Source organism: Seriola aureovittata, chromosome 6 (genome assembly GCF_021018895.1).
Source record: "Seriola aureovittata isolate HTS-2021-v1 ecotype China chromosome 6, ASM2101889v1, whole genome shotgun sequence".
Lineage (NCBI taxonomy): Eukaryota > Metazoa > Chordata > Actinopteri > Carangiformes > Carangidae > Seriola > Seriola aureovittata.
This window is the reverse complement of record NC_079369.1, coordinates 4483011-4507815: the sequence shown is the minus strand read 5'-3', so window position 1 is coordinate 4507815 and position 24805 is coordinate 4483011. Positions and strand designations below refer to the sequence as shown.

General features: G+C 39.9%; 1 protein-coding gene and 1 long non-coding RNA gene across 3 annotated transcripts in view; both read left to right on the top strand.

The window, feature by feature from the left end:
- Positions 1-24805, top strand: part of LOC130171442 (uncharacterized) — a 146825-nt gene that overhangs the window by 45612 nt on the left and 76408 nt on the right. The window lies entirely within an intron of this gene.
- On the top strand, positions 5288-9106 carry barhl2 (BarH-like homeobox 2). Of its 2 annotated transcripts, none has more exons than XM_056379459.1 (3): positions 5288-6297; positions 7075-7291; positions 8454-9106. In XM_056379459.1, the coding sequence occupies exons 1-3, from the start codon at positions 5748-5750 to the stop codon at positions 8764-8766; spliced, it is 1080 nt and encodes a 359-aa protein (XP_056235434.1). In that variant the 5' UTR covers positions 5288-5747; the 3' UTR covers positions 8767-9106. The 2 variants fall into 2 exon arrangements, with proteins under 2 accessions (XP_056235434.1, XP_056235433.1); XM_056379458.1 differs by having other exon boundaries at positions 5289-6297; positions 7066-7291.

Sequence of the window (24805 nt, the reverse complement as noted above, 5' to 3'; positions counted from 1 at the left end):
AAGAGAGTAATTGGTGCGAATGTCCCCACAACTATCCCAACATCCACCACACTGATGGTGCAGAAGACAAAATCCATGCCCCCCATTCATATATATGATTATGAATTATTTCCATTATATTTTCCAATTATATTATTAGTTGTATATTTTTATTTTGTTAATTAAATGAGAATTTATTATTTATTTATAATTACGTCGTCACTCTCCGTGGCGACTGAGCTCCGCCTTCTGATGAAGGCCATTAGTTGCTGCTTTTTGAAGTCGAGAATGAACCTTCAAGCTCAAGAGTTTGAAACCTGCCTATTAATAGATGCTTTATAACACGTGTAATGTGTGTGTGTGTAGTCATTAAAATGTGATTACAATCGTGTTAAACTGTGTTATCAATCATTTATTAATTGTTCACACAGCAGTAAAATATGCTCTCTAGAAGTTATAACTCCTGCCAGATAAATGATTAAACCCACATCTGATAACAACTACATTATAATGCGTTAGCAACCATTTAACAAGTGTTTATACACTGTTGCTAAAAAAGGGGAGTTAAAGTTTGAATGGTTCTTGATGATAAATGACAGTTAAACTTTGGAAATGAAGCTTCTGTGTGACAATATTTAATGTGAAGTAGGTAGTATATAACTTTGTGTTAATTGTGTTGTGGTTTTTTTTTATTGTTATATTTCACAGTATACCCAGAAAATCTTTTGATTCAGTGATTGCAGACGTACGTTGAGTCGCTTGCCCGCTGATGTTGAAGTTACGTCACTTGTTTCCTGGTTAACGGCCACATCTGCAGCTTCATTCCACTTTGTCAGAGGTCTGGGTTGAGTGAACTGTTGTCTCAGTCATACCAACACTAAGTGGTTTACAAGTAAAACTCAAGTTGTTGTTATTTATTTTCTTAGCTGCTGTTTCCAGATCTGTCATGTTACAGCACTGTGTAGGCAACTTAACTAGAAATCATAGGTGCATGGATTGTGCAGGTTCTCAGGTATAATTAAAATAACTAAATAAAAAAGTCACTTATAGTGTTTTTTTCATTTTGACCTGTGACTCATTTGGATGAATAAATGCTTTGGAGCTGCTGTGGAAATGACACATAACAAGTGCAAACAGTTAAATGAGTTGACTGCGCCACATCCAGAGAACAAACCTTGATCAACACTTTTACAGTGTGAGACTTAAGAGAAATGTTGTTCTGTGTTAGGCCGGAGATTTTTTGCATCTGTTTTCTGAACAGAACATCTAAAAAGAAAGATAATTTTTCCAAGTGTCGGCACGTACAAAAGATGCGTTTCACAAAATGTTATTTCAGGACATGGTCAGAGACCACTGAGTGCTCATCAGAAGCCTTTTTGATTTAAACTGTAATTCTCTGGAGCAACATGCTTGTGGCAATGAAGATGTTTTAATTCTCTCTGAACTTCTGTGTCAGCTGTTGGAAGATCACTGGAGCTTTTTTTTTTTTTGAAGTACTGTAACCCAGCCGGTTACCTTTTCCTGTTTTCACCTGTTTTCCAAAACCATACGTTCTCCATTGGCTCATCACGACCTCCCGGGAAATATAATAAACACACAGATGCACAAAGATTAAGGGTGTGATATTTGCTGGAGCCGGATACTTCTGAAGTCCGGGAAGATATTTCACTAGAGGTTTTTTTTTTTTTTTTTTCTTTTCCAGAAGTAAGTCATCATTGCAACAGACTGATTTGCACCAACATGGTTCTAGGATTTTAAAGGATTTGATTTTTGGGATTGTGAGGAATCTAGCAGGCTGCTGGAGGTTTGACAGCTACATCCACTCATCCTATATCCTGCATGGGCTAATAAAACATTTAGCCTGTTTAGCCTTCAGTAAATACATTTCTCCTCCTTTATCCGTCGACCACCACACAGGAGTGACGACCCTGGTGATGTAGGTTTGATAAGTCACAATGATCTTCTGACATTTCAGTAACTAGAAATCATACATACCGTTAGTCAGCTTTTAATCAGTAAAATTGGCCATCTGACCGTCTGTGAAGGACAGCCAGGCTTGGATCAGATGCTCAGTAACAAATCTTCCCATTTTCATATTGTAGCTGTGTAAACTGATGAATGCAAAACTTTACCAAATTAGTGAAATTTGCATAATTTGTTTCTAATTTCAAATACAAACATTTGCAAGTTGGGGGAAAAAAAACAAAAAACTCTTTTAGATTTCCCATGACCATAAGCAGAATTCTTCAAAATATCATTTCTTTCCTCAAAGTCATGCAGTTTAATTACTCAGCACGTCTATTAGGTCATGTGACTGGGATTCTTTTTTTTTTTTAGTAACTGTAATACATTACAAACTGTGATATGCAACTTCTGGTGACACTTTATTGTAAGTTAGAAGCAGGAAAGATTAGTTTCATGGTTATAAGTGACAGGTGAAATTAAAAATTGTTATTTAAAAAAATACTTTAAATTGTATGTAAATAACTACAAAACGCACTTTTTTAGTGACTTTTTTTTAATGTCATTTACGGTCTGATTGTTGGATCCTGATTTTCATGACGTTGGTAATAATGTTATTTTAAAAATGAGACCTCTAGTAGTCGTAGTATAGTGAGATTATGTTTATCTCTCATACAGCCTTAAACGTATTTTTCTCTTCTTCGTGTCTTTTTGTAAAAAAAACAAAAACAAAAAAACCCCCTCCATCTCTGTGCGCGCGTCCCCGGCTGCTGCAGCCTCTTCCCCGCAGTGACTGACGCTCTAAATGCGGGGTGTCTCTTTGTAAACGCTGCAACTGTGCAACCTAAAGGTCGCCAGCGGTGAAGTGACAGCTTACACGCAAAGCCGCCCGAGAATCAATATGGTGCCAGCCACTATTACACTGTCCCATCATCGACCATCAGCTGAGGCCAATAAGACGATACCCTAACTGGTAGCATTCAATTTGCTCCTGCGGTGCCTTAAACCTAATAAAGCGATTGATTGCTCCTGTTTGCAGTTGATGAACAGCCCGCGCGGCTCTCCACACATTGACTGACATGTTTAAGCATCGCTTTGATCTGATCTGAGCGATTTGTAGGGAATAAGGTTTGGAAAAGGCCTGATTACAGGCTGCATGTGGACAGGATGGTCTAATTGGCTCTCCGCTGCGGAGATAATGGCTTTTATATATTTCTGCCCATGTTGCTGTTCCTAATCTTGTTTCTGTGACTGGCACTTTTGTTTTTTTAGACAAGAGCTTCATTAATGTCTGACTGGTTAATGAATACTTGACGTCCATATTCATTTACTATCAGGTTCTGTGAGTGAAATGTGAGGTAATTCGCATTAAATGGCAGCCGAGGCCTCAGAGTTTGCTCATGAACTTCACTGCTGCAGAGTGTGGACTCGCTTTGTCGCCGCCTTGTGCTCAGACTGTGGAGAAGGAGAAGCTGCACCTCCAGTGAGAGGAGGAGGCTCCTGCACATTTCCACTGCTAGAGCCATGAAACCTCACCGTCCTGCTGCACTCCATTTAAACACCTTTCACTAAAAGATAATCATTTCATTGATTACGTTTAATGCCTGATACAAAACACACTTTTTCTTTTTTTTTCTTCTTAAAAAAATAATTAAATAAATTAGATCCTAAAATTACTAGGCCCTATTTTTTAAGTAAATGACTGATATAAATCTGCTGTAAGAAAGAAAAAACATTGAACAGTAAATGTTTGAACACCTAATTGTCAAAATACTACTGTTTACAACTGTTAATGAGAATTTGCTTGAAAACATTTGACTTATTTATAAAAATTGAACGAAAATTAAGTTAAAACCCAACATGAGTTATTTTGTAATAAAGTGATTGTTTTTAATCTCCATACTTAAAAATACATTTCTCGTTGCATGCAAAGAGCAACAGAATAGAAATAAAGAAATACAGAATAAATACATAGATCCCCTTTTAATTGATAAAAATCCCTGGATAATTGTAATTAAAAAAGAAAAGAAAAAAAAGAGCAATTAAATCAAGAACAAACCTACAGGTCCGGATTTGTGGACAGCGAGAACAACAGCATAAAATCTTCATCCGTCTCACATCAATAATCATCATCAGCACCGTCTTCATCATCAACCTGCTGGAGAAGGAAAAAGAAAAATAATATAATAAAAGCTAAAAAAAAAAAAAAAAAAAAACCCGCTCCATGAGTCATCCCCAAATTCCGGGGGAAAAAAAAGAAGTGCGGAGGCTGTGTCCGTCTGAAAGAAACAACACACGTCCGACAGAAAATGTGGGGCAGGAGCACATACATTCACCTTTCTATGAGAGATGGCATTTCCCATGAACAGGCATGATCCAGAGGAGCGAGCACATGTCTGCAGAGCTGCTGCAGCTTCTCTGCAGACACTCTTGTCAGCTGAGCGCGCCGCACATTTTCCTCCATATCCTTCAAGTCCACGTCGGGGGAAGAAAGTGCTGAATTCCTACTACCTTTGAACGCTCATTAGCACCTCATAATTACTTTACTAATTAGGATGACATGGTTATTAACAAGACGCGCTGTCATGACAGTCACCACCACTCCTCCCCATCCTAAATATGTCGACCTTGCGGCTTTCAGATAATATCCATAACGATAGATGCCATCCGTGACACCGTCAGCCGGTGATCAGGGCGCGATCATGGCCGGATTTTCTGATTTGAAAAATCTTTATTTTTCTTTTTTTTTTCCCCTAAAATGATTTTTTTCAATTCAAAATCTGCTCTGAATTTTGACAAAGTTTAACATAGCCTATTGCAACAGCTGAGCTTTTTGTATCCCTCACAGTTTATAGGCTTTGAAAAGTTTAACAAGACAGATTCAGGGAAAATAAATCAACTTCAATGATAAAACAAAAAAACAAAAAACGTTTATAATTTATCCTACCATAGTGCTGGAGCTGCTGCACTGCCACTGTGGAGTTTTGCCTTTTATCAAATTATTTACAGCTCTGAAATGTTTGGGGTTTTTTTCATTATTTTCCTCAGTCTTTTCTGTCGCAGCTAAGATGTTTCATATAAAATGTTTCCAGCATGGCCTTAAAGCACATGCATGTTTTTTTTTTCCTCCTTTTTTTTTTTTTTTTTTTTTTTTTTTAAAGAGCTATATTAGAATTAAACTCAATTCAATGGTTGGCTTGAACTGTCTAGATAAAGAAACAACTCCCTGATTGGTGAGGTGCCGGAGCCGGTCAGGATGTGAGCCAATGGCAGCGGAGGGAGGTGGAGGGGGCGGCGGGGGGAGAGAGGGAGAGAAAAGGCGTCGAGTGTTTATTATAAAGGAGAAAATATTAATTCCCCCTCGCCGTGGGCCGTGACGTCAGTATAGGAAGTCATTGTAGAGCAACACTGGAGCGATTAGCAGCAAAAAGGGGGAGCCTGATGTCGAGGAGTCAGCCCTATGTATATCTCTCTATACGCCTCAACTTTTAACACAAAGTTCAATATCCAAACACAAAAAGGGACGTGGACTACGCAGACCCACACTTTGCTTTTCCGTATTTTCACTGAATGTAACATCTTGGACCATAGGCTGTCTGAGCCGCTTGTAAACGTGGATTTTGTCTCTCTCCTGGGTTTATTTGTCAACTGTTTTCTCTCTCTTTTTTCTTTTTTTTTTTTGCTCTTTTTTTTGTTGCTTAATTTTCTTTCGAACTCCGAGTTCATTTTGCTGACTTTCTTCTGATTTGCACCGGAAGAGAAGCATCTCACTGTTGTTATGAAGACTTCTTCACTGCTTTCTTAATATGGAAGGATCCAGCGGGTCGAGCTTTGGGATAGACACTATTTTATCCAGCGCCTCTAACTCTGGTAACCCCGTGCTAATGAACGGAGATTTTCGGCTCGGCGACAGCAGGACAGCGGATTTCAGGAGCCAGGCAACCCCTTCACCATGCTCGGAGATAGACACTGTGGGAACAGCCCCCTCATCCCCCATCTCGGTCACCATGGAGCACGCCGCCGATCCGCATCTGGTCCAGGACAGCCTTCAGCATCACCACCATCACCACAACCAGCCGCAGAGTTTGCCGCTGTCGCCTCAGCAGCAGCCGCTCGCCGGGGCCGGCTGCGCCCCGAGGACTGCCACCTCCTCCTTTTTAATCAAAGACATTCTGGGCGACAGTAAACCGCTGGCAGCCTGCGCACCTTACAGCACCAGTGTATCCTCACCCCATCACACGCCAAAACCAGAAAGTGCCACGGCTCCGGACGGCTTCAGGCCCAAGTTGGAACAAGACGAGAGCAGAAGCAAGTTGGATAAAAGGGACGACATTCAAAGTGAAATGAAATGCAACGGTAAGAGCGCAACGATGTTGTTTATCTCAGATCATGTAGGCTGGATGTTGTAGTGTTGTGTTTCCTTTTATTAAACTGATGATGAGCTTTTACAGGCTACAGAAGCCCAAATGTAGCCATGAAAAATAGAGCAGGGGTGAGAAGTAACGTTATTAATTGGCACATAATAAAAATAATAATAATGATAGTATTAATAATAATAATAATAATGATAAAAATAATAAGGCTCTACAGTCTGATTCTTTGTCTTAGTTGCAGCTTCCTTTATTAGTCTAATAGATGTGAAAACAGATGTAAGCCTGGTGAAGTTCCCCGTGCGCGGGGCCTCCCTAGTGGGTCAATTAGAGAGATTATTGTTCTTCCTAGAGGGGGGATCATGGTGCACTGAAAAACAGCTACAAATAGAGATGGATTGACATATTGATTTCTCGTTTTCTGAAGGAAAAGAACCACAAAAAAAAAAAAAAAAAACTTCAGGTGACAAATAGGCTGCACACAAATATCTTTTATTGCTCCCGCTGCCACACGTGTCTGTGTGCATCACTTTGAGCAAGTGTCTGAACAAGTTGGTGAAAGTTTGAGTGGAAAGCGTGGAGCCTCTGAGTTTCCACCACTCCGTGTGGTTAATATTGTTTAGTGGTTTTTATTGGATCAGTGTTGTAAATAAGGCTGAATAATATTCTTTGACAGTGAGAGAAATAGTCTGCAGATCTCTATCTCTTACAGGCCTAATTGTTCATGTTTAACTACATCATGTTTTGTGTTTAGGGACTAAAGAAGAGGGTGACCGGGAAATCTCCAGTAGCAGAGACAGTCCACCGGTGCGCACGAAAAAACCTCGCAAAGCACGGACAGCCTTTACCGACCACCAGCTGAACCAGCTGGAGAGGAGCTTTGAGCGACAAAAATACCTCAGCGTGCAGGACCGCATGGACCTGGCCGCGGCTCTCAACCTGACAGACACACAAGTCAAGACCTGGTACCAAAACAGACGGTAGGCAACACACACACACACACACACACACACACACACACACACACACACACACACACACACACACACACATACACATACACATACACATACATACACATACACATACACACACACAGGACAGAACACACACGGTCCAACTGGTGCAACAACAGAACCTGTAAAATAAAACGAAACAAAACTCTTTATTAGAACAGTATTAAAACCAGCTGGAGCCACATTTAATCATCTAAAAAAAAAAAAAAAAATGTAATCATGTTGGAATTATTACATTGTTAAATAATTTAACTGTCACGTTCATCAGGAATTTGATTTTAATAAAGCTGCTGAATTCTTTTTTTTTTTTTTAAGCCTGTGTAATTCACATTTCACATGTTTGACAGGCCTTTATTTTGGCAATACTTTTACTCACCATTCGTAACCTATAGAAACCCAGTAATCACATCACATAGAGGAAATACAGGAAAAACTTTTATTTGGATGTTTCTGGAGGTCACAGATGCTCCGATGATTCTCAGCTTTTGTCGTTTGAGAAAACAAACAAACAAACAAACAAACAAAAACTCTCTCTTATTTTATTTCTTGAATAAGTGTCTACACCTCTGAGGCCTACATTATACATTCATAATAAAGTCCTGTGTCATGTCATGTCAAGATGTATTTCGCAGAAAGAAATTATTCTACAAATGTTTTTTTTTTGTTTGCACGTGTTATGCATCTGTTTGTTTACAGCTTCATTAAGACCTATTATATACATTATATTTAAGAAGTTATAGTCAATGCAGATATTTCATTTTTTTTAAATTTCCACTTTTTTTTCTTGCAGTATATGTTTCCTCTGCAGACCTTCTTTCAATTTCCTGTAACTTTGACATTTTACCCGCTGCTCTTCAAAATAAAGGTTTCTCAGAAAACTTAATTATAGAGCGTCTATATGAACAGTTTTACCGGCTCTTGTGCAGGTGTGAGAAAAGTAGGTTTGGGCTAAGGAGACCTCAGACTAGTGTCTTGATATTTCCTTTTCGCCTAATTAAACCTTAACCATAAACTCCTGCCTGCAATAATTAGGCCTCTGCATAGCAATTAAAGGGGCGTTTGGGGAATTAGTAAGAGAGCGAAGTGATTAAATAATTCATCTGTTGTATTTTGATCTGATTTCCAGGACGAAGTGGAAGAGGCAAACGGCGGTCGGATTAGAGCTCCTGGCTGAAGCAGGAAACTACTCGGCCTTACAGAGAATGTTCCCGTCGCCCTATTTCTACCACCCGAGCCTGCTGGGCACCGTGGACAGCACGACGGCAGCCGCGGCGGCCGCGGCCATGTACAGCAGTATGTACCGGACTCCTTCCACGCCGCATCCCAGCCTCCAGAGACCTCTTGTCCCGAGGGTGCTCATTCATGGCCTTGGGCCGGGGGGGCAACCGGCACTAAACCCCCTGTCTAACCCCATGCCCGGCACACCGCACCCGCGATAAAACACGAAATAAGACGAGAAAAGACGATGGCCAGAAAACCTGGTTGAACACGTGATGTGAGTAACTGCATCGGAACCACATTGCAGGACTTTTTTTCTCCCGTCAAAAAGACACATTTAAAGACATTTTACAGAAGTAAAGGAGGTATTTAATATAGGCCCAAATAGCCTAAACCCAGTCCTAAAGACTCTCTGTCCGGGCCGAGACAGACCACGAGGACTGCCCATGTCTGATTGTTTGTTTGTTTGTCTTTTGTACAAATACACTTACATTAGCAAATAAACTTATAAAGTTTATTAGATGGAGAAGAACGGAATGAATAAAGAAGTAATGATACTAATTGAATTGCAGATGCTTCTATTCTAAACACGAGTCCAAACATTTTTTTTAAATGAAAACTTCATGCAACAGGAAGAAGATTCAAAAATCTAGAAACTATTTTAACTAATTCATGAATTTATCGATGACATATTATGGATTATTAACTGGGTATTGGATTAGCACGTTTGCGGAGATAGTGCCATAGCAATTAAATCTTATTTTCTAAATAATAAAAAAATGTTGATATTTATTTAGTGGATTTTAATTTAGTAAGAGAATTTTGTACTGTATATATATGAGCCTATATTTGACCTATAACACATTTCATCTCAGTTCGCCCTTTTTTTTTTTTTTTAGACTGACATAATTTTTATGACATAAATGGATCAACGTAAATAATTTGTCATAGCAGCATATGGCCTTTAAATTGGAGGATACTTAATTTGGTTTCAAACTAGTGACTTGGAGGTCAGTCTCCACGCCTTTACATTTATGTTTACCAGCACATATACATATGGATGCGCAGCAGCTGATTGGTGGTGGGATGAATGGTTTTGATGAGTCGGGTATACTGGGAATGTGGCCTTGGCTTAGCAGCTGTTCCCTGGGAGCACAGCAGACAATAAGCCTGAATTTCTCAGCGTGAGCGATCAGGCGCAGGATCAGGAGAAGAAGTCTGCAAGAAAAAAAAAAAAAAAAAAAACTGCTGATAATCTGCTCATTCTCAGTAATAACCAGTAGCTGTCAGCGAACTTGTTTCTGCAGGTTTTTGAGGGAAAAAAATCTCTGGTGATCTCGCTGCACATTGTGGTGTCATTTTTAATTTTGCATCATTTGCATTTTGCATCACCTTTTCTTAAAAAAAAAAAAAAAAAAAAAAAATCCATGTTTCATCTTGATGTTTTTGCGGTATGGCTGAATTAGGATTTCCTGTGATCATGCGCGTTTTTCAGTTTCTGCTTCTGTAATGCGGCGAGATGCTGCTGCATGGTTCAGGAGCAAAAAAAAAGGAAAGAAAGAAAGAAAAAAACTGAACAAACACAACCCGGGTCTGAAATTAAATGTTATCAAAATACTTTGATTTTATTTAGCCTCCTATAAGCGCGCACCCCGGAGAATCTGCCGAGGAGGCGCTTCGTGTGAATTAGCGCCTCGGGGCTCGTTTGTTTGGGTTTCTCTTCTTTGAACCCGTTGCTTATTACTGTGAGCTAAATTGACCTTCAGTAGCCCCACACACATATTCAATTCTACCTTTTTACAATTTTTTTTGTGTGTGTGTGTTGGCATCAAATTCTGCAGATTTCATACGCGATTGTTTTTGCTTTATTGTTTCTGATATTTTCATTCTGGTCACATTCTAGAGGAAGATGGCCTGGGCTACATTTTACATGCTGCATTTTTATTATTTGAAAGTGTGTCTTCTAAGCAGAGCGGCCATGTTCACATATGCACAGGCCCGCAGACAGCCACGAACATATGACAGCAGTGTCACTTTGCCAGTGGAAGCAGTAAACACAGGCTTAAGTTTAGCTGCTTCTTAATACTTTGAACACATGTTAATGATGCCTGTTTAAGCCGTCTGCTTGTCATTCACTGCATGGACATTTCTCTCAGTCATTTAGTGCAGAACAGCCGCGCAGCTTTCACTTTCTGCAGCATGGCTTTTCCTCCACGGACGGGAGCCTTTAAGGACATATAGACACATTAAAATGCGTTATTTATTTTTTTTCCTCCCATTTAACCACATTGCTTAGACAAGCGCCAGAATTATTATTGGCACGAGTGTTCACAGCTACAATTATGGCGCGCTTCTCGTACAGTGCGGCCCAGAGTAATTACACTAAATACAATATCCATTCTCATTAAATCTCGGGGTTTATGGATAACAGAGCGAGACCACATCAGGGTGCAGAGGAGGCGTTTGGAGAGCGCGCCGGTGCAGGATGAATCGCTCCCTTCTTGGCCTTGTAAGCAATGGGAGATGATTGCGAAAACAGCCCTGGCCTATATCGCCAATGTTGAAAAATATTAGCCTACCATATTGACCCAACAGCTTCAGCCCATTACAGCAGTATAGTGCCGACGCATGTTGTTCATATGCATGACTTCTACAGCATTATTTATTTATTGCACTCTGCGGGTGGGAGGGGAGGGGAGGTGGGGGGTGGGGGTGTCGGCGGTTGTGCGGGCTGCTCCAATTCATTAATAATCGCCTAAGCCATACAGCAGCACTGAATTAATGGGCTGCTTCCATCTCATGCTACCTGCTAATTTTGGGCGTTGCTCTATAGTCAGTTTATTGCAGGATTTTTTTCCTCTCTCGCTCAGTAAATACGCGAATTTACAGCGACAAAACAAAGCAGCTGAAATCTCTGTCATTTTAAACTGGGCCACAGTGAGTCTGAGTTTAACTGGCACCATTACGCTGATTGGCATCATTTGCATTTGTTATGGCTTCAGTCGATGGCAGGATGAATGTAAAATTATTATTATTATCATGCTTTTTTGATTTATTTTGAAAAGGTTTTTCAGAGGCGTTAATAGTCAAAACTCGAGAGTATTTTTTGACCTATAAAACAAAAGCGCAATTTATTAGATATGTGTTTTTTTTTTGTTTTTTTTAAACTGTCTTGATAGATGATGAAACATTATTATTATTGTTTGGACCAGAACTCTCTGTGAAGAAGCTGCTGGGGCCAAACGGAGTTCTGCTGAAGATGAGCAATACTTGAGAAAACACAATCACATGGTGGAAAAAAAAGAAAAGTGCAGCAGACTTGAATAAAGAGGATTAGGCTTTTCTTTTACGTGGCGCATATTATCCAGAACAGATGGGCTTTAGAGAGTCGTTTTCTTCTTCTTCTTGCCTCAAGGAACCTTGTTGGGCACTTTAATTGCCACTTTTTCCAACTGATGTAATGGTGGGATATCTTTTTCATTACAATAATGAGGTAACACTTGCTCTCCTTGGCCTCTCATTATCACATCTCCTACATCACTCACTAAACACAAATTTAACCCCACCCCCTTCCCCAAAAAATCTTTGGCGCTAACTTACTCCTATACATCTTGTACACTATTATCAACAGCTGCTGTCGACCGTTCCCATGCCTGACTGTGTGTTGATGCGCGTTGCAGCAGCAGCAGCCCTTTTCATTAGGTGGCTGCAGGAGAATTTAAAGCTCTGCATAATAATAAGGGGTTTGACCAGCAGCGTCTATTGGCCAGATCACATTTTAAAATGGTGCATTATAGCTCCTATTGGAAATATACATCATGTGCTGCTTTTGCCACCTCAACTCATGCATGCATCAAGTTGGTGCGGAGTGATCTTCATCCAAAACACATAAAAGCCAGACTAAGAGAAACTAGAGCTAGATGGTCAGCCTTGATATTTTCTCAGTGGGCACTTCTTAACCATTTCTCCAATCATCAGCACTGTGCTTCCAGTTTTCCCATTTTCAAACCCTATAAATATACCGGAAATGTTACAACCTCTAGAGCTGCAAGATGAAGCCAGAGGTGCAGTCATGCTCCACATATGTAAAATAATATAATGGTTGGAAATAAATACACAGTGTTTTCAGTGTCAGTCAAATAGCATTGACATGTTCAGCTGCAACCTCTTAGAAATAATAAGTAAAAAAATAAAAAAAATAATTTAGCATTAATTAGTATTTAGCCTATTTTGGTATTAATGTAGATGCTAAAACATTTACAGCTGTGATGCAATATTACACTTGCTCACAGAGGCATTTTGGGTCATAAGAAGCAGATTCTTTTAGCCTACTTGAACATTGCATATATAAAATATTTAACTGTTTATATGGTTTTAAGTTCTTAAGTTGTTAAAATGAAACTTGTTAGTGCTCATTAAGAATAAACCCCTTATCATTCCCATCAGCCTCTAAGTATATATTGTAATAAATTAGTCTTACTTATTAGTTTTACTTTGAAATATCTTATCTGTCCATATTACATGTCAAATTGACTTAAATTTCATTTTCCATTCATTGTATCACTAATATTATCATTATATTTTAACTATGAGATGTCAGGAATCTATAACAGTTTATCCACAGTTATTTGGTTATTTAAGATACTAAACGTACACAGAGGTCAGCAGCAGCTGAAATATGAATATACATAAAAATGATTATCAAAGACTGTTAATCAGAGTTTTCCTCACATGCACAGAGTTGCCTTTCTCTCTGACCTGGCAACATGTTACCTCTAGCCCCCCTGTGCTGATGCAGACAAACAAATTAGTGGTAGGAAGTGTTTGTGATTTAAAAAAATAAAATAAAAAAAAAGTGCTTTATAGCTTTCCCTAACTAAAAATGCTCCTAAAGTTTGGTTGTTAAGAGCAGTGAGTAACCAGTGAACAGACTTGTTGAGATGGAGTCTGTAAGCCATCCACTCGTCATCTCATAAACACCCACCTCACGGCTGAGCCGAGACTAGCGCGGACATCTGCAACAGTCCCGCTGAATGATGCCGTATAGCTACGACATATCATAGTTTAAATGGCCTCATCATTTCAGCAAATCCAGCCAGTTTCCCTCTCTCTTTTTGTCAAGTGACAGGACAGCTGATGGCAGAGAAGCTCCGCTACCTTTCAAGTTTCAGCCAGGCGCCGTCACATGCGACCGCACAACCAAGGAGAAAAAAGTCTGTCAGCAGTGATGTCAAAAGCTTCAATTTTTACAGAGCAATTAGGGGTTTCATCACAGCGGAGTGATGTCAGGATTCATTACGGCTCAGCAACAGCTAATTGCTTCAAGGTTAAAGTAACAGATCTGACGGCATTATATTTTAAGTGACAGACTCAAATTCTGGTGGTGTTTCACAGAGCACAGCGCTGACATTAAGGGAGTGTGCTCAGGAGGATGGGGGCTGAGAAGCAATTGAAATTACTGCACATTAGGGTTGTGATTGGTTGGAGTAACTAACTCTCTGAGGAACATAGGGACTGGTGTTGGGGTCTACCTGTGTAAGGGGAAACAAAGGACAATGTAGCATGCACTTTGCAAACATCCGTCAAGTACTCCACTCTTGGATTGTTTCTTGGTCCTGGTAATGGAACTAATGGAAAATCAAATTTCTGTCAGCACTTTGCACCTGTCTAAACTACTCGGCACCCTTTCCTGTTTGTAGTGTCACCAAAACCTATGTACACAATCTCCAATACTAAACATTTCTGCTTGTGACCCACGTAACATGAGGCCATATCTGCTCGCAAAAGAGATCTCACCAATCTCTCCAATTGTTTCATTTCGATAATTTCTAAAGGCCTAAAAGGTTACACAGTATTTCACAAGAAAGAAGCAAAGACACAAGAAAATGTCAAAAAAATAAATACATGATTTAAATTTTTCTTATTTTCTATTTAGGCAATCATTTTGCAACTCACTAGATTAATCTTGAAACCACCTGTGGGGGTCCTAACCCACAGGCTGGGAACATCTGGTGTGCGGTACATCTGTGTGCACCTGTAATAACTTTTATTTTGGCAACGTGGGGACAGGGGAAACGAGTTGCAAACATAACATTATTGGCTGTCATGGTGATGTGGTGAACCAATTAGCAAACAATTGCCTATTTGAATATCAATCAATATCAATGTAGCAACATTAGCATTCCATCATTCTTGTGTTTCTGTGGCCATCTGCTCATTGCAAGTCCAAAATACATTAATAATATGCAATAACAGTATAAATATAATGGTTTTGTCTCTGTTTTTGGTCTCCACCAACTTCTAAGGGAAATGAAAGCTCCACTAGATTCACCAGCCAGCAACCAACTTTGTCAGGTCACTGTTCATTTGGTGCTGGTCAGCTGATGTGTTTTTAAGAGCTTTTGGGCTGGACCACAGCAGCATCATGAATGTCCGTGAGTGACTGACTGATCATAGTTGAATGATCATAATTCCACGTTTACAGCCTGCCTTGTTCCCAACTTATTATTATATAACTTATTAGCCTATTTATCGCTTGATTTTAGAGACATTTTGGCTGCATTGCACCAGCGGTACAAAGCCTCGTTTTTTATCCACTTTTGTCAAAACTACTACATTATCCGTCAATACAAACTCAGCACTTCCTGTAACCATTTCAGATTAAAAGGCCTTTTAGCATTTGAGTGGACAGAAAACCATTACTTCTTAACAGGGCTTTTGTTGCTGTGACGCAGTGAGCGCGTTTAGCTTAGCGGTTATACCGATGGTTTCTCTCTTCCCCTCCGACTATCCTGCTCTCTCTTGCTCGGTGTGTTTTACGTTTAGTTATTCCCACGCCTACTTTAGTGATGAGGGTAAATGCAATAAATGTAGTGTATTTTCCATAATGGAAGCAATTGTCAGTGAATTGGGAACGCGACTCTGTCTCCCTGCAGCTCCCGACTAGCTGGGACGCCAGGGCAGCTGAGTGACTGCCCTGTGACAAGAGGTGTAGCCCACGGTTCACACACATGCATGATCCAGCCATCCACCAGGTTTATACCTATTCCTGTTTACTGAAAGCAGCTGCCTGCTGTGGCCGAAAACAGCTCAGAGTGAGAGCCGTGAGAAACAACCAAAACAGTAGAGTTGCAGCCCCGACAACCAAAACAACGAGCTGAAAGTCGCTGTAGTACACTGCAGTAATTCTCTGTGGGTTCATCTGAACCTTTTCATATTTACGAATAGTGTCATCTGATTGATAGTTAATACAGAATATTGATCATAGCAGCTTTAAGACAAAGGCAGCAGAGAGCTAAGTCTTTAGTGTGGGCTAAACTAGCACCCTTGTATTTAGACCTTTTTTTTTTTTTTATAACTTAATGACCCAATTTAAGAGAGAAATCGAATGTATTTGAGGAAAATGAATTATAGATTGGGGCGTCCATGCCAGGGAGCTGCTGGAGTCATTCCTTTTCAAATGAGCAGTTGTTTACCCTTGGCTTTTTTCTCCTTTTAAAGTAGAATACCTGATCCTTTGAACTGATTGTTTGTTTAACTGCTGCTGGGAATCAAGAATCCCTGAGGTCTGAGTAAGTGTTGATCTAAGGTTGGATTTGAAATAGCCTAATGAGGAACTCTTTGGATAATTAGTGATAGCTGGAATGCTTGTGGATAATTTGAGTGCTTCGCCACCCTGTACGAGCAAGACGATGGGGAGGAGGGCGGATGATGAAAGAACAGAAAGATCAGGGTTAATGAAAATTAGCATGTCAAGTTAGTCCTTACCTCTGTGTTTTTTTCTTTTCTTTTTTTTTTTTTTAATCTTTTGTTCTTCTTAAGATGCGTTATTGTTGATGTAATCGAACAATTAGCGGTGTGGTTCATTGCAGGGATAAGGTGCTGGTGGGGAGGACGGCTGCTGCTGCTGCTGCTGCTGCTGCTGCTGATGGAACTGCAGCTAGCGCTGTGGTAATTAGAGTCAGGGAGGTGTCTACTGGTGAGGTCCAGCAGGAAATGAGGAGGTGGCAGTGAGCCTATGGGGAGAAAAAGGCTGTCCCCCTTCTGTGCCCACTCGGTAGTCAGTGGGAGACCACAAACAAGAGCTGTGCCCAGTTCAGACAATCATACAAGTTTGGACTGGTCTGGACTAAACCACTAGCAATTCTGCCTCTGATATTTTTCACGGCTGATGCTTCATTTATGTGTGTAATTGTGTGTGCGATGACACTTAGCCATGACTGGTGTTGGATAAGATTTCATCTTTTATAAGGCAAGAGTTGTCATTTGTTGTCAGTATTCAAGAAAACAACACTTCTACTCAAGTCCAACAGAGTTACATTTGTAATAAAGAGTGATTACAGAGTGATTGTTCCATCTATGATATGATATTGTTACAGAGTACTTTGTAAATAACAATCAACTTCATTTCGAAATGATAAATAATGTAAAAAGAAGCAGCGAAAGAAAGCTTGTCTAAACAGGAGCGGAGCCGGATTTGATTTTACAATATGGCAAAGTGAGGGTGACATTAACCTCATTTCCATCACATTGTTTGTTTTTGTTTTGAATCACAAGAATAAGCAGCGAGCACTTGCTGGAGGTTGTGTTATGGCACAGTTAATTACATTTTTAAATTAAGGCTGTCTCCAGATCAACTTGGTGAAGAGTGACATTGAGAGCAACACTGGGTGTGAAGAGAAGGACTGATAGGAGTTTACAAGTACCTGCGACGTGCAAGCACAGGCCTGCCGAGTGGTGAAATGTGATTAGGAGCTTGTGCTAAGCGCTGTCTGGCCCTCTCACCACTTTACTGCTGCGGGCTTCAGGCCAGAATGCAAGTTGTTGATTGGCGCTGCATTTGTAGATATTTCACAACCGTCATCTCCTAGAATAACGGGGATGACTATTTCTAACACATGCATACGCAGACATATGTCTGCTTCTCATACGCATAAAGTGGTGAGAAACTTTAACATATGCCTGTGCATAAACAGTCAGAATTGCTAAAAGTGTTGCTAAATGGATAAGGAAGGATCAGATCGCCAAGGGACTCAGAGAAGCACACTGAAACAATAGCTGTGTGTTTCCCTGGCAGTTGGAAATAAACAGAGCTTTTGCAGGGACAAAACTGGTCTTTCTCTGCATTAACTATGGGTATGGGCTTTTTATAAGGTTATTTTCCCCATAGCCACACAAAGCAGCTACCCCCCTAGTTGAAGCAATTTGCTGTTCACAATGCCTCAGCTTAACCAGCTAGGTCAGGTCAAGTTGACTCAGACAATAGGGACTTTAGTGTCTCACCCACAGCACAGAGTGTCGCAGAAACAAAGCAGCTCGCTGCAAGTGGAGCAAACATTTCATAAAGTCGTGGCCCCAGTCTATAAATGTCCTGTCTAATCTGCTATTTCTCGTCAAGCAGACCTTTTATCCATTTTTAGGATGTTTCTTTAAAAAAAAAAAAATCAATATTTGGCAAGAAATTGCACCATATTATTCCCTTATGCCGCATTCCTTTGATAATTTTGATGCACTTTACCACAGATAATGATTTTTACATATGTATACAAAGCATCAGGTCATATTGTTGTATGTTTTTCCATTCAAATGTTTGAGTATAATAAAATGTATATCGCTGCACCATAATTCCATATTATTGTTTATCAGCGTTCATTGAAATCACACCATATATGATATGAATTATTAAATTAGTGACTGCAGGCAAATCGTAATTAAAAATGAAAAGAAAGAGCTATTAATGTTTTAAATGTATGAAACATTTTCATCTACGTGAAAAAAAAATATTGTTTTGTGAATTTCGTGATATCGCTTTGAGCCAGCCCGTCCAAATAAACGTAAATGCAAAGAGGATTAGAGCTGAAATGATCAGCCAATAACCGATCTGTTGATTTGTCGTTTATCAGCAACAGTTTTGGTAACTTGAGCTTCTCATGTGAATCTTCTCACTTTTTTCTTTGTTTTCTATGATAGTAATCTGAATGTTTTTGGGTTCTGGACTGTTGGTTTGACATATGACTCTGGGGAAACTGTGATGCGCATTTTTAGCTATTTGCTGCCATTCAGTTAATTGATCAATTATTTGGCAAATTATTCAATAAAGAAAATAATCATAAGTTTCTGCCCTAAAGGGGATAAATGTCACAAGTCGCCAAAATCTACACAGACAGAAATAGAGTCTTTATTGTACGACCTTTAGGTTTCTTTCAGCACGTATAGACAATGTAACATCATTAGGGGTTGCCATTCGCTGTCAGGTTTCCACTGCTCTGAAATGACTAGGGGAGAGACCCAATTATAAGAGAACATATGTGCGATAATAGGGAGATAATTGCAGGGTGTTCACAATACCCATTTTAAGACCCAGCAGCTAAGTCTCCGCTCAGCTGCTGTATGAAAAATACATTCAAGCCCAGGTATGTATGAAATATAAACTAAAAGCACTCAAGTATTTCTATGATGCCTGAATACAGACCGTAAAACAGAATTCCCTGAATCTGAGGCTCGATACTTTGTCCATACTTTATGGATGTACCCATCAACACCTATGGGAATTCATATACAAAGGTCTCCAAGCAGCATGCACAATGGCTGCATATAGCGGGAGATGAATATCTGATTTGTCACATTTGAAACGCTAATGTTTAAACCAGAAGGAAGAGCACACAGTAATGTGTTCATTCATCTGCATAAACACCACCTGTCCCGGCACAGACAACTCCTCAAGCAGCGAAAGTTTAGTGGCAGCCTGTGTGCAAGCCAATCAGTAGGGGCCCAGCTGTGGTTTCACGAACCCGTAGCGTTTTCAAGTGTCAGAAAGCGCTCTGAGTACTGTTGGTGGTGCTAGAGAGAGAATACTTTCATTTCATGTCATCTGCCAGCGAGACGAATAGGCGACACGATAACAAAAAGAAAACAGGGTGTGCTATCACGATTGACATCCAAAGGTAATTTATGCTGGCCCTTTATTTACTCACGCAGCTTCCATATACACACTGAGAGTTGTTCTTGAAGGCTAATTTGGAGCATATTTGGCATATTGCAGGCCCTCTCTCCTTAAGAATTTCCATCATTTGTCTCAGGCATGAGCAATGTGTTATCAAAATCCAGAACAGCATTGATCACCTTGCCTTTTTTTTTTTTTTTTTTTCATAGTGTTATCATCCCTGGAACAGCTCCTTAGTGCCAAAGCTTTTGTTTGTTTTTCCTGTTGTTTTTTTCTACACTGATACTAGAACAATACTGTCAGTTTCTGTCTTGACTTCTTTCCAAAAGTGGAATATGGCATGTTCCTCAAATGGTATCTGTAATGAAAAGGAAAGCTTGCCTCACATGACACCTCTTCAGCTGCATGGGAGGGACAAAGCTTGTAGTTTGTTTTGATGGTTAAAGAGGGGATGGCATCTGGCATCGTAATTATTTGAATAAATTACCGTGGAGCACTGATAAATGAAACCGAAGTGCTGTCAGATCTTGATCAGGTTCTGTTTGTTTTTAAATGCACAATTCTTTTAGAAATGCGACCACAGTTCTCAGAAGCCTGTTTTTTTTAATTATATGTCATCTTCTCCTTTTGAATACAGTCATTTTTTCTTATTTGATAAATGCAATTTAGTTATTTACTGCGTTTTTATAGATGTAATTCAGCAAGTAGAAATCTTGTTTTTTTTTTTAGTAAGGTTAGGTTTCTTCACAATTGCACTTACGGTAATGGTCACTTCCTCCAAGTAGTCCACTTTCAAGAGAAGCTTTTAAAGGCAGAATTGTGGTTAAGTCAACCACCAAAATCATACGACTGATCCACAAGGAAGAAAGGGCCAATTAGAGATCATTTGGCAAAATAGCTTTAAATTGCTTTCACTCGTGTATTATTTGGTCTTTTATTGACTTCTGCTGAGAGCAAAGGTGGACTCTCTGACAACCAGGAGAGGGGCCGCCGCCGCCATGCTGCTCTTTCATCTAGCATTGTGAGAGCACCAAGTGCCCGTGTGTCCGCCAACCACTTTAATCAACTTAATGCGACTGATACTGGCTGTTGTTATGAGCCTCTGTTCGGATTCAAAGAGGCCCACACGTGGACAATACCGTGGAAGCTTTTCTGCAGACCAAGTGCTGTGTAGGTTAGAGATGGAGGCACAGATAAGATGGGGGTCATGGGACATGCAGACAACACTCAGACAACCTGTCTGCAAGGGCATGCTGGTTCCTCTCTCCCATCCTTCCATATCCACATCTTTACAAGGGCTACACAGCACATCTGATATGAAATGTGGGTGATGGACCTTTGTTTAGTTCAAAGGTTCATACCTCTTTATTCCTAAGTCCCTTTGTGGATCCTTGGGCCTTGAAATATGTATAACTGTCCTTTTCATTCCAGCCATCTGAGGGGAAATCAAAGCCAGAAGATTCTGTGAGAATCAGTTTGAAATGGAGTGTCCATACGGTGTCATCATTTCTTAACCTGCTACCTAGCACAGAGCCCTTCATGACCTCCAGCACTGCTGATCACAAAGATATTATCAAAATACATAATCATGTGTTTCAGATCAGTGGCTGGGAATGTTTTCAGGCAAGTTTTATTTTACTGCAAAGCGCTCTCACACGCTGAATCATCTATTGTATTCATTTTCATGTTCTATATATATATATATATATATATATATATATATATATATATATATATATGTGTATAATTTGTCATTTGTTTTTTGTAATTGTCCTTTCTAATGAATGCAACTTTGATCCCCAAATATTATATGTAAGAACTTGATAACAAACAACAACTGATATTTATCAACTGCGAACAAACTAAAGAAACTTGACATGAATAGGTCAAGTAAACTGACCGTGTACGTACTGACCTATATTGCATTGTAAAAGAGTTAAATGAAAGAAATGAACCAGATATATCACATTGTGTAAACCAACCCAACCCTCAATTTAATGTTGATTTTCAAGTCACAAAAACCTAAATTTCATATATTAAATCCCAATTTAAACACACTGACAAAACACACAGTTCCCAGTTTATCATTAAAGGAGAAAGACAACTCGCTTTAGCAGTATTGGAAAATGAATTGTTGATTAGGCGAGCTACTGCAGCAAGCAACAAAGAGCAGTACAGTACCTTCAGACAATGAACGGATGCCAACACCACCTCCATGACTTCTAATGTCAACACAGTGGTGGCTAAGCTAATCTCTTCAGGTTAGCCACATGATGAGATTAGAGTAAGTAGATAGCACGAGTTGGTAATGTATGGTGCGGGTAGTTAGGATGGGATGTACCTGATAGCTGTGGTGGATTGTGGTGTATTGCACCCTACTGACACCCACTGAAAATACAGAACATTAACATTGCTGAGCAACAGCGGTAACCGACTCACTGTTTGAAAGCACCTTCACAGTTTAGCTAGCTAGCCACCGTTAATAAAGAAATATCTCTAAAACCTAAATTCAAGGACTTATGAATAGCGGCAAATATACAGTTCATACTTCCTTCTTCATTTTTAAAATTAATTGTAACGTCCAAAATGAGCTAGCTTGGCAGGCTATGTTAGCTACTCACCTCACAAACATCATGCTGCAGCATTACTAGCTTTCGTAACCAAAGTGAAACTGAGGCACGCACAGCTTTTTGAGTCCTAATTGATTCATAATTTGTCTTTGGTGCTTTAATTTTTCCCATTATCATAGAAACATTACTGCAGCTGAATTTGACCGTTAAACTATTCCAATCACTAAGCTACTGAACCGGACTAAGACGGAGTATTTAAAACTAGCCTGATTGCTGTCAAACCCCTGATGAAGGCAATACCTTAACTATCTTGTTCACATGAATAAAATGAGATGGGAGGGAAAACCTTTTTTTTTCTTCAAACACTTTTACTTTGCATCTTAGAATCTGAGTAAAAAGCAGAAGGAAATCAATGAAGGTGTATACATGACAAGAAAAATTAGAAAGATTGATACGCGATCCAGGCCTGTTAACAGGTAAAGAGAATAAATGTATGTCGGATAATGAGATCAAGGTTTCAAAAATTGCGTCACTCAATAAAATGATGAATGAGAGCCCGTGTTAAACTGTCTCTCTGGAAAGGAAAAATATAATGGGAAATAGGAATTGTCTGATAATACCTGTGTCTATTGTCTGCTGTATGTAGGAAATTTAATTGAGTAGTGCAGAAGCCTTACAAAAGGACAGAGAGAGACACACAGCCCTTCAAGGCATGACATTGTTTTTGACTTGGCAAAGTGCTGAGCTCAACAGCAGACCACTAACAAGGAGACAATCACCCCTGAAGGAAGGATGCATACAGAGAATGGCAGGAGGACTCTTCTTTAAAGGGAAAGTGGTGAGCACTCACTGTCTGATACTCCTGTGGTTCGCTCCTCAGTCACAACAAAGGTCTAGTGGACGGGTGATTTTCATACTCCGTTTCTCCTGCTTCATTTTATATTTGCACTGCGGTTCAGCATCGACATCAACATTAAGATTTCTCTTGAATATCAATAATTTAGCTTTTGCTTGGAGTTCATTTTCAAAGCACTCAGTCAGATGAAGAAAAACTGCATCAACTCGCTTTTATCTAACATTGAGAACAAACCAATCTAAGGCATTGATGTTATTTCTCCGCTTTGTTGTCTGAATTGGAGTGTTGATCCCCGAGACACAGTCGAGGTTTTGTTTTTATCTTTGGATTAAGGAAGCATAGGTCTTTTTTAGATTGGGGAGTGCTCTCGCAGGGGTCAAATAACAGATTAATAGGTCCAGTAATGAGCTCCCTGGAGTGTCCAAGTCTCTCTGACTTCCCAAACCTCCATTATGTCCTTTTATGATGGATGGTGGCAAACATCATTCACACATCTCAAAGAAAAATAACTAGGATGCCATTTGTGTGAAGGAGAAACATCACATGAAGTGATATATTGTTCTGGTATGATGTTCTCTTTTGTATCTTTGTTTGTCATCCATGCTTAAACTGTCACTGCTGTCTGCTTTTGTTTGGTCGCCTCACAGCAACAGGGATGTTAACACGCCACTCTGGGTGTCTTGAAGGTGCTGAAAAGAACTTGGGTTTTTAGATCTGGTGGATTCGTCTACTTTGATCCAATCACACCCTTGATGCTCAGACCACACACTGGAAAATATGAATGACAAGACACCAAAGCTGCCCATTCTGTCTTCGCAACAAGCCACCGACTGCTGTATCAGCACAAATCACATGTCAAGTACAGTAATGAGGTGAATCCAGATTTCTCACTGTTAAATCTAACTTATGATAGTGTGAAATTAAATTTTTAGTTTCCCGGTAATCATGGTAACGGGTATGTGTGAGGACAGAGATTTTTCTGTCTTCAATCGATTGTTAAGAGCAGAGTTTTTGTCCTGTTCCATGTATTCTGGCAGTTCCACATTAAAAAGTGAAACCCAGAAATCTCCCCCTGTATTACAGTAAAAGAAGACTCTTTTGTCATCCTGTCTCTCCGTTTGTCAGTATGCAAACCATGAGGCTGAGTAGCAAGGTCGACTAATGACTCTCATAATTAGTTTGGTCTTTTTTAATGTGCTCTCTCACACCAGTTAACTGCAGCATGGCCTGCTGTCTGTCACAGGAATGTGATTTCCTCATATGGATACCATAGACTGTATATAGAGATGGACGTAGCCTCCGTGATGTCACCCAGGGGTTTCTGAAGAGCAGTTTTGAAGCTCAGAATGGGCTGCTCCACCTTCGCCATCTTGGCAGTGCCTGACTCCACGTAACTCCCAGCTAATCCAAAAATGGGCAAAGAAGTGGGGCGTGTGTGGAGCAGAGACTAACTTTAAGCCTTAACAGGTGAATTATATAAAAATTTGTACCAGGCTGTAAACATGTTTATTGCTGGTGTAAAGTTGGACATTTTAATGTGGGAGTCTATGGGGCTTGACTCGCTTTTGGAGCCAGACTCAAGTGGGCATTTGAGGAACTGCAGATTTTGGCACTTTCATGCTGGCTTCATTCTTTAGCCCCGGAGGCTGCCGCTTGGTGGCTCCATGTCATGCTAATGATGCAGTATGACAGTTGCTAAAAGTGTTGAGTGAATGAGTTATCCGTCAGCTCCGTATGACTTTATCCACCGCACTAGAATAGCTGTGCATGTTCCCTGAGCTTTCCAAAAGGCTAGACAACAACACATGGTCAAGGTGAGGGAAAGATTGTGGTTATGATTAATATAAAGGTTTGCACCAAGTTCACGTCGGTGAAGTTGGACTTTTGTATTT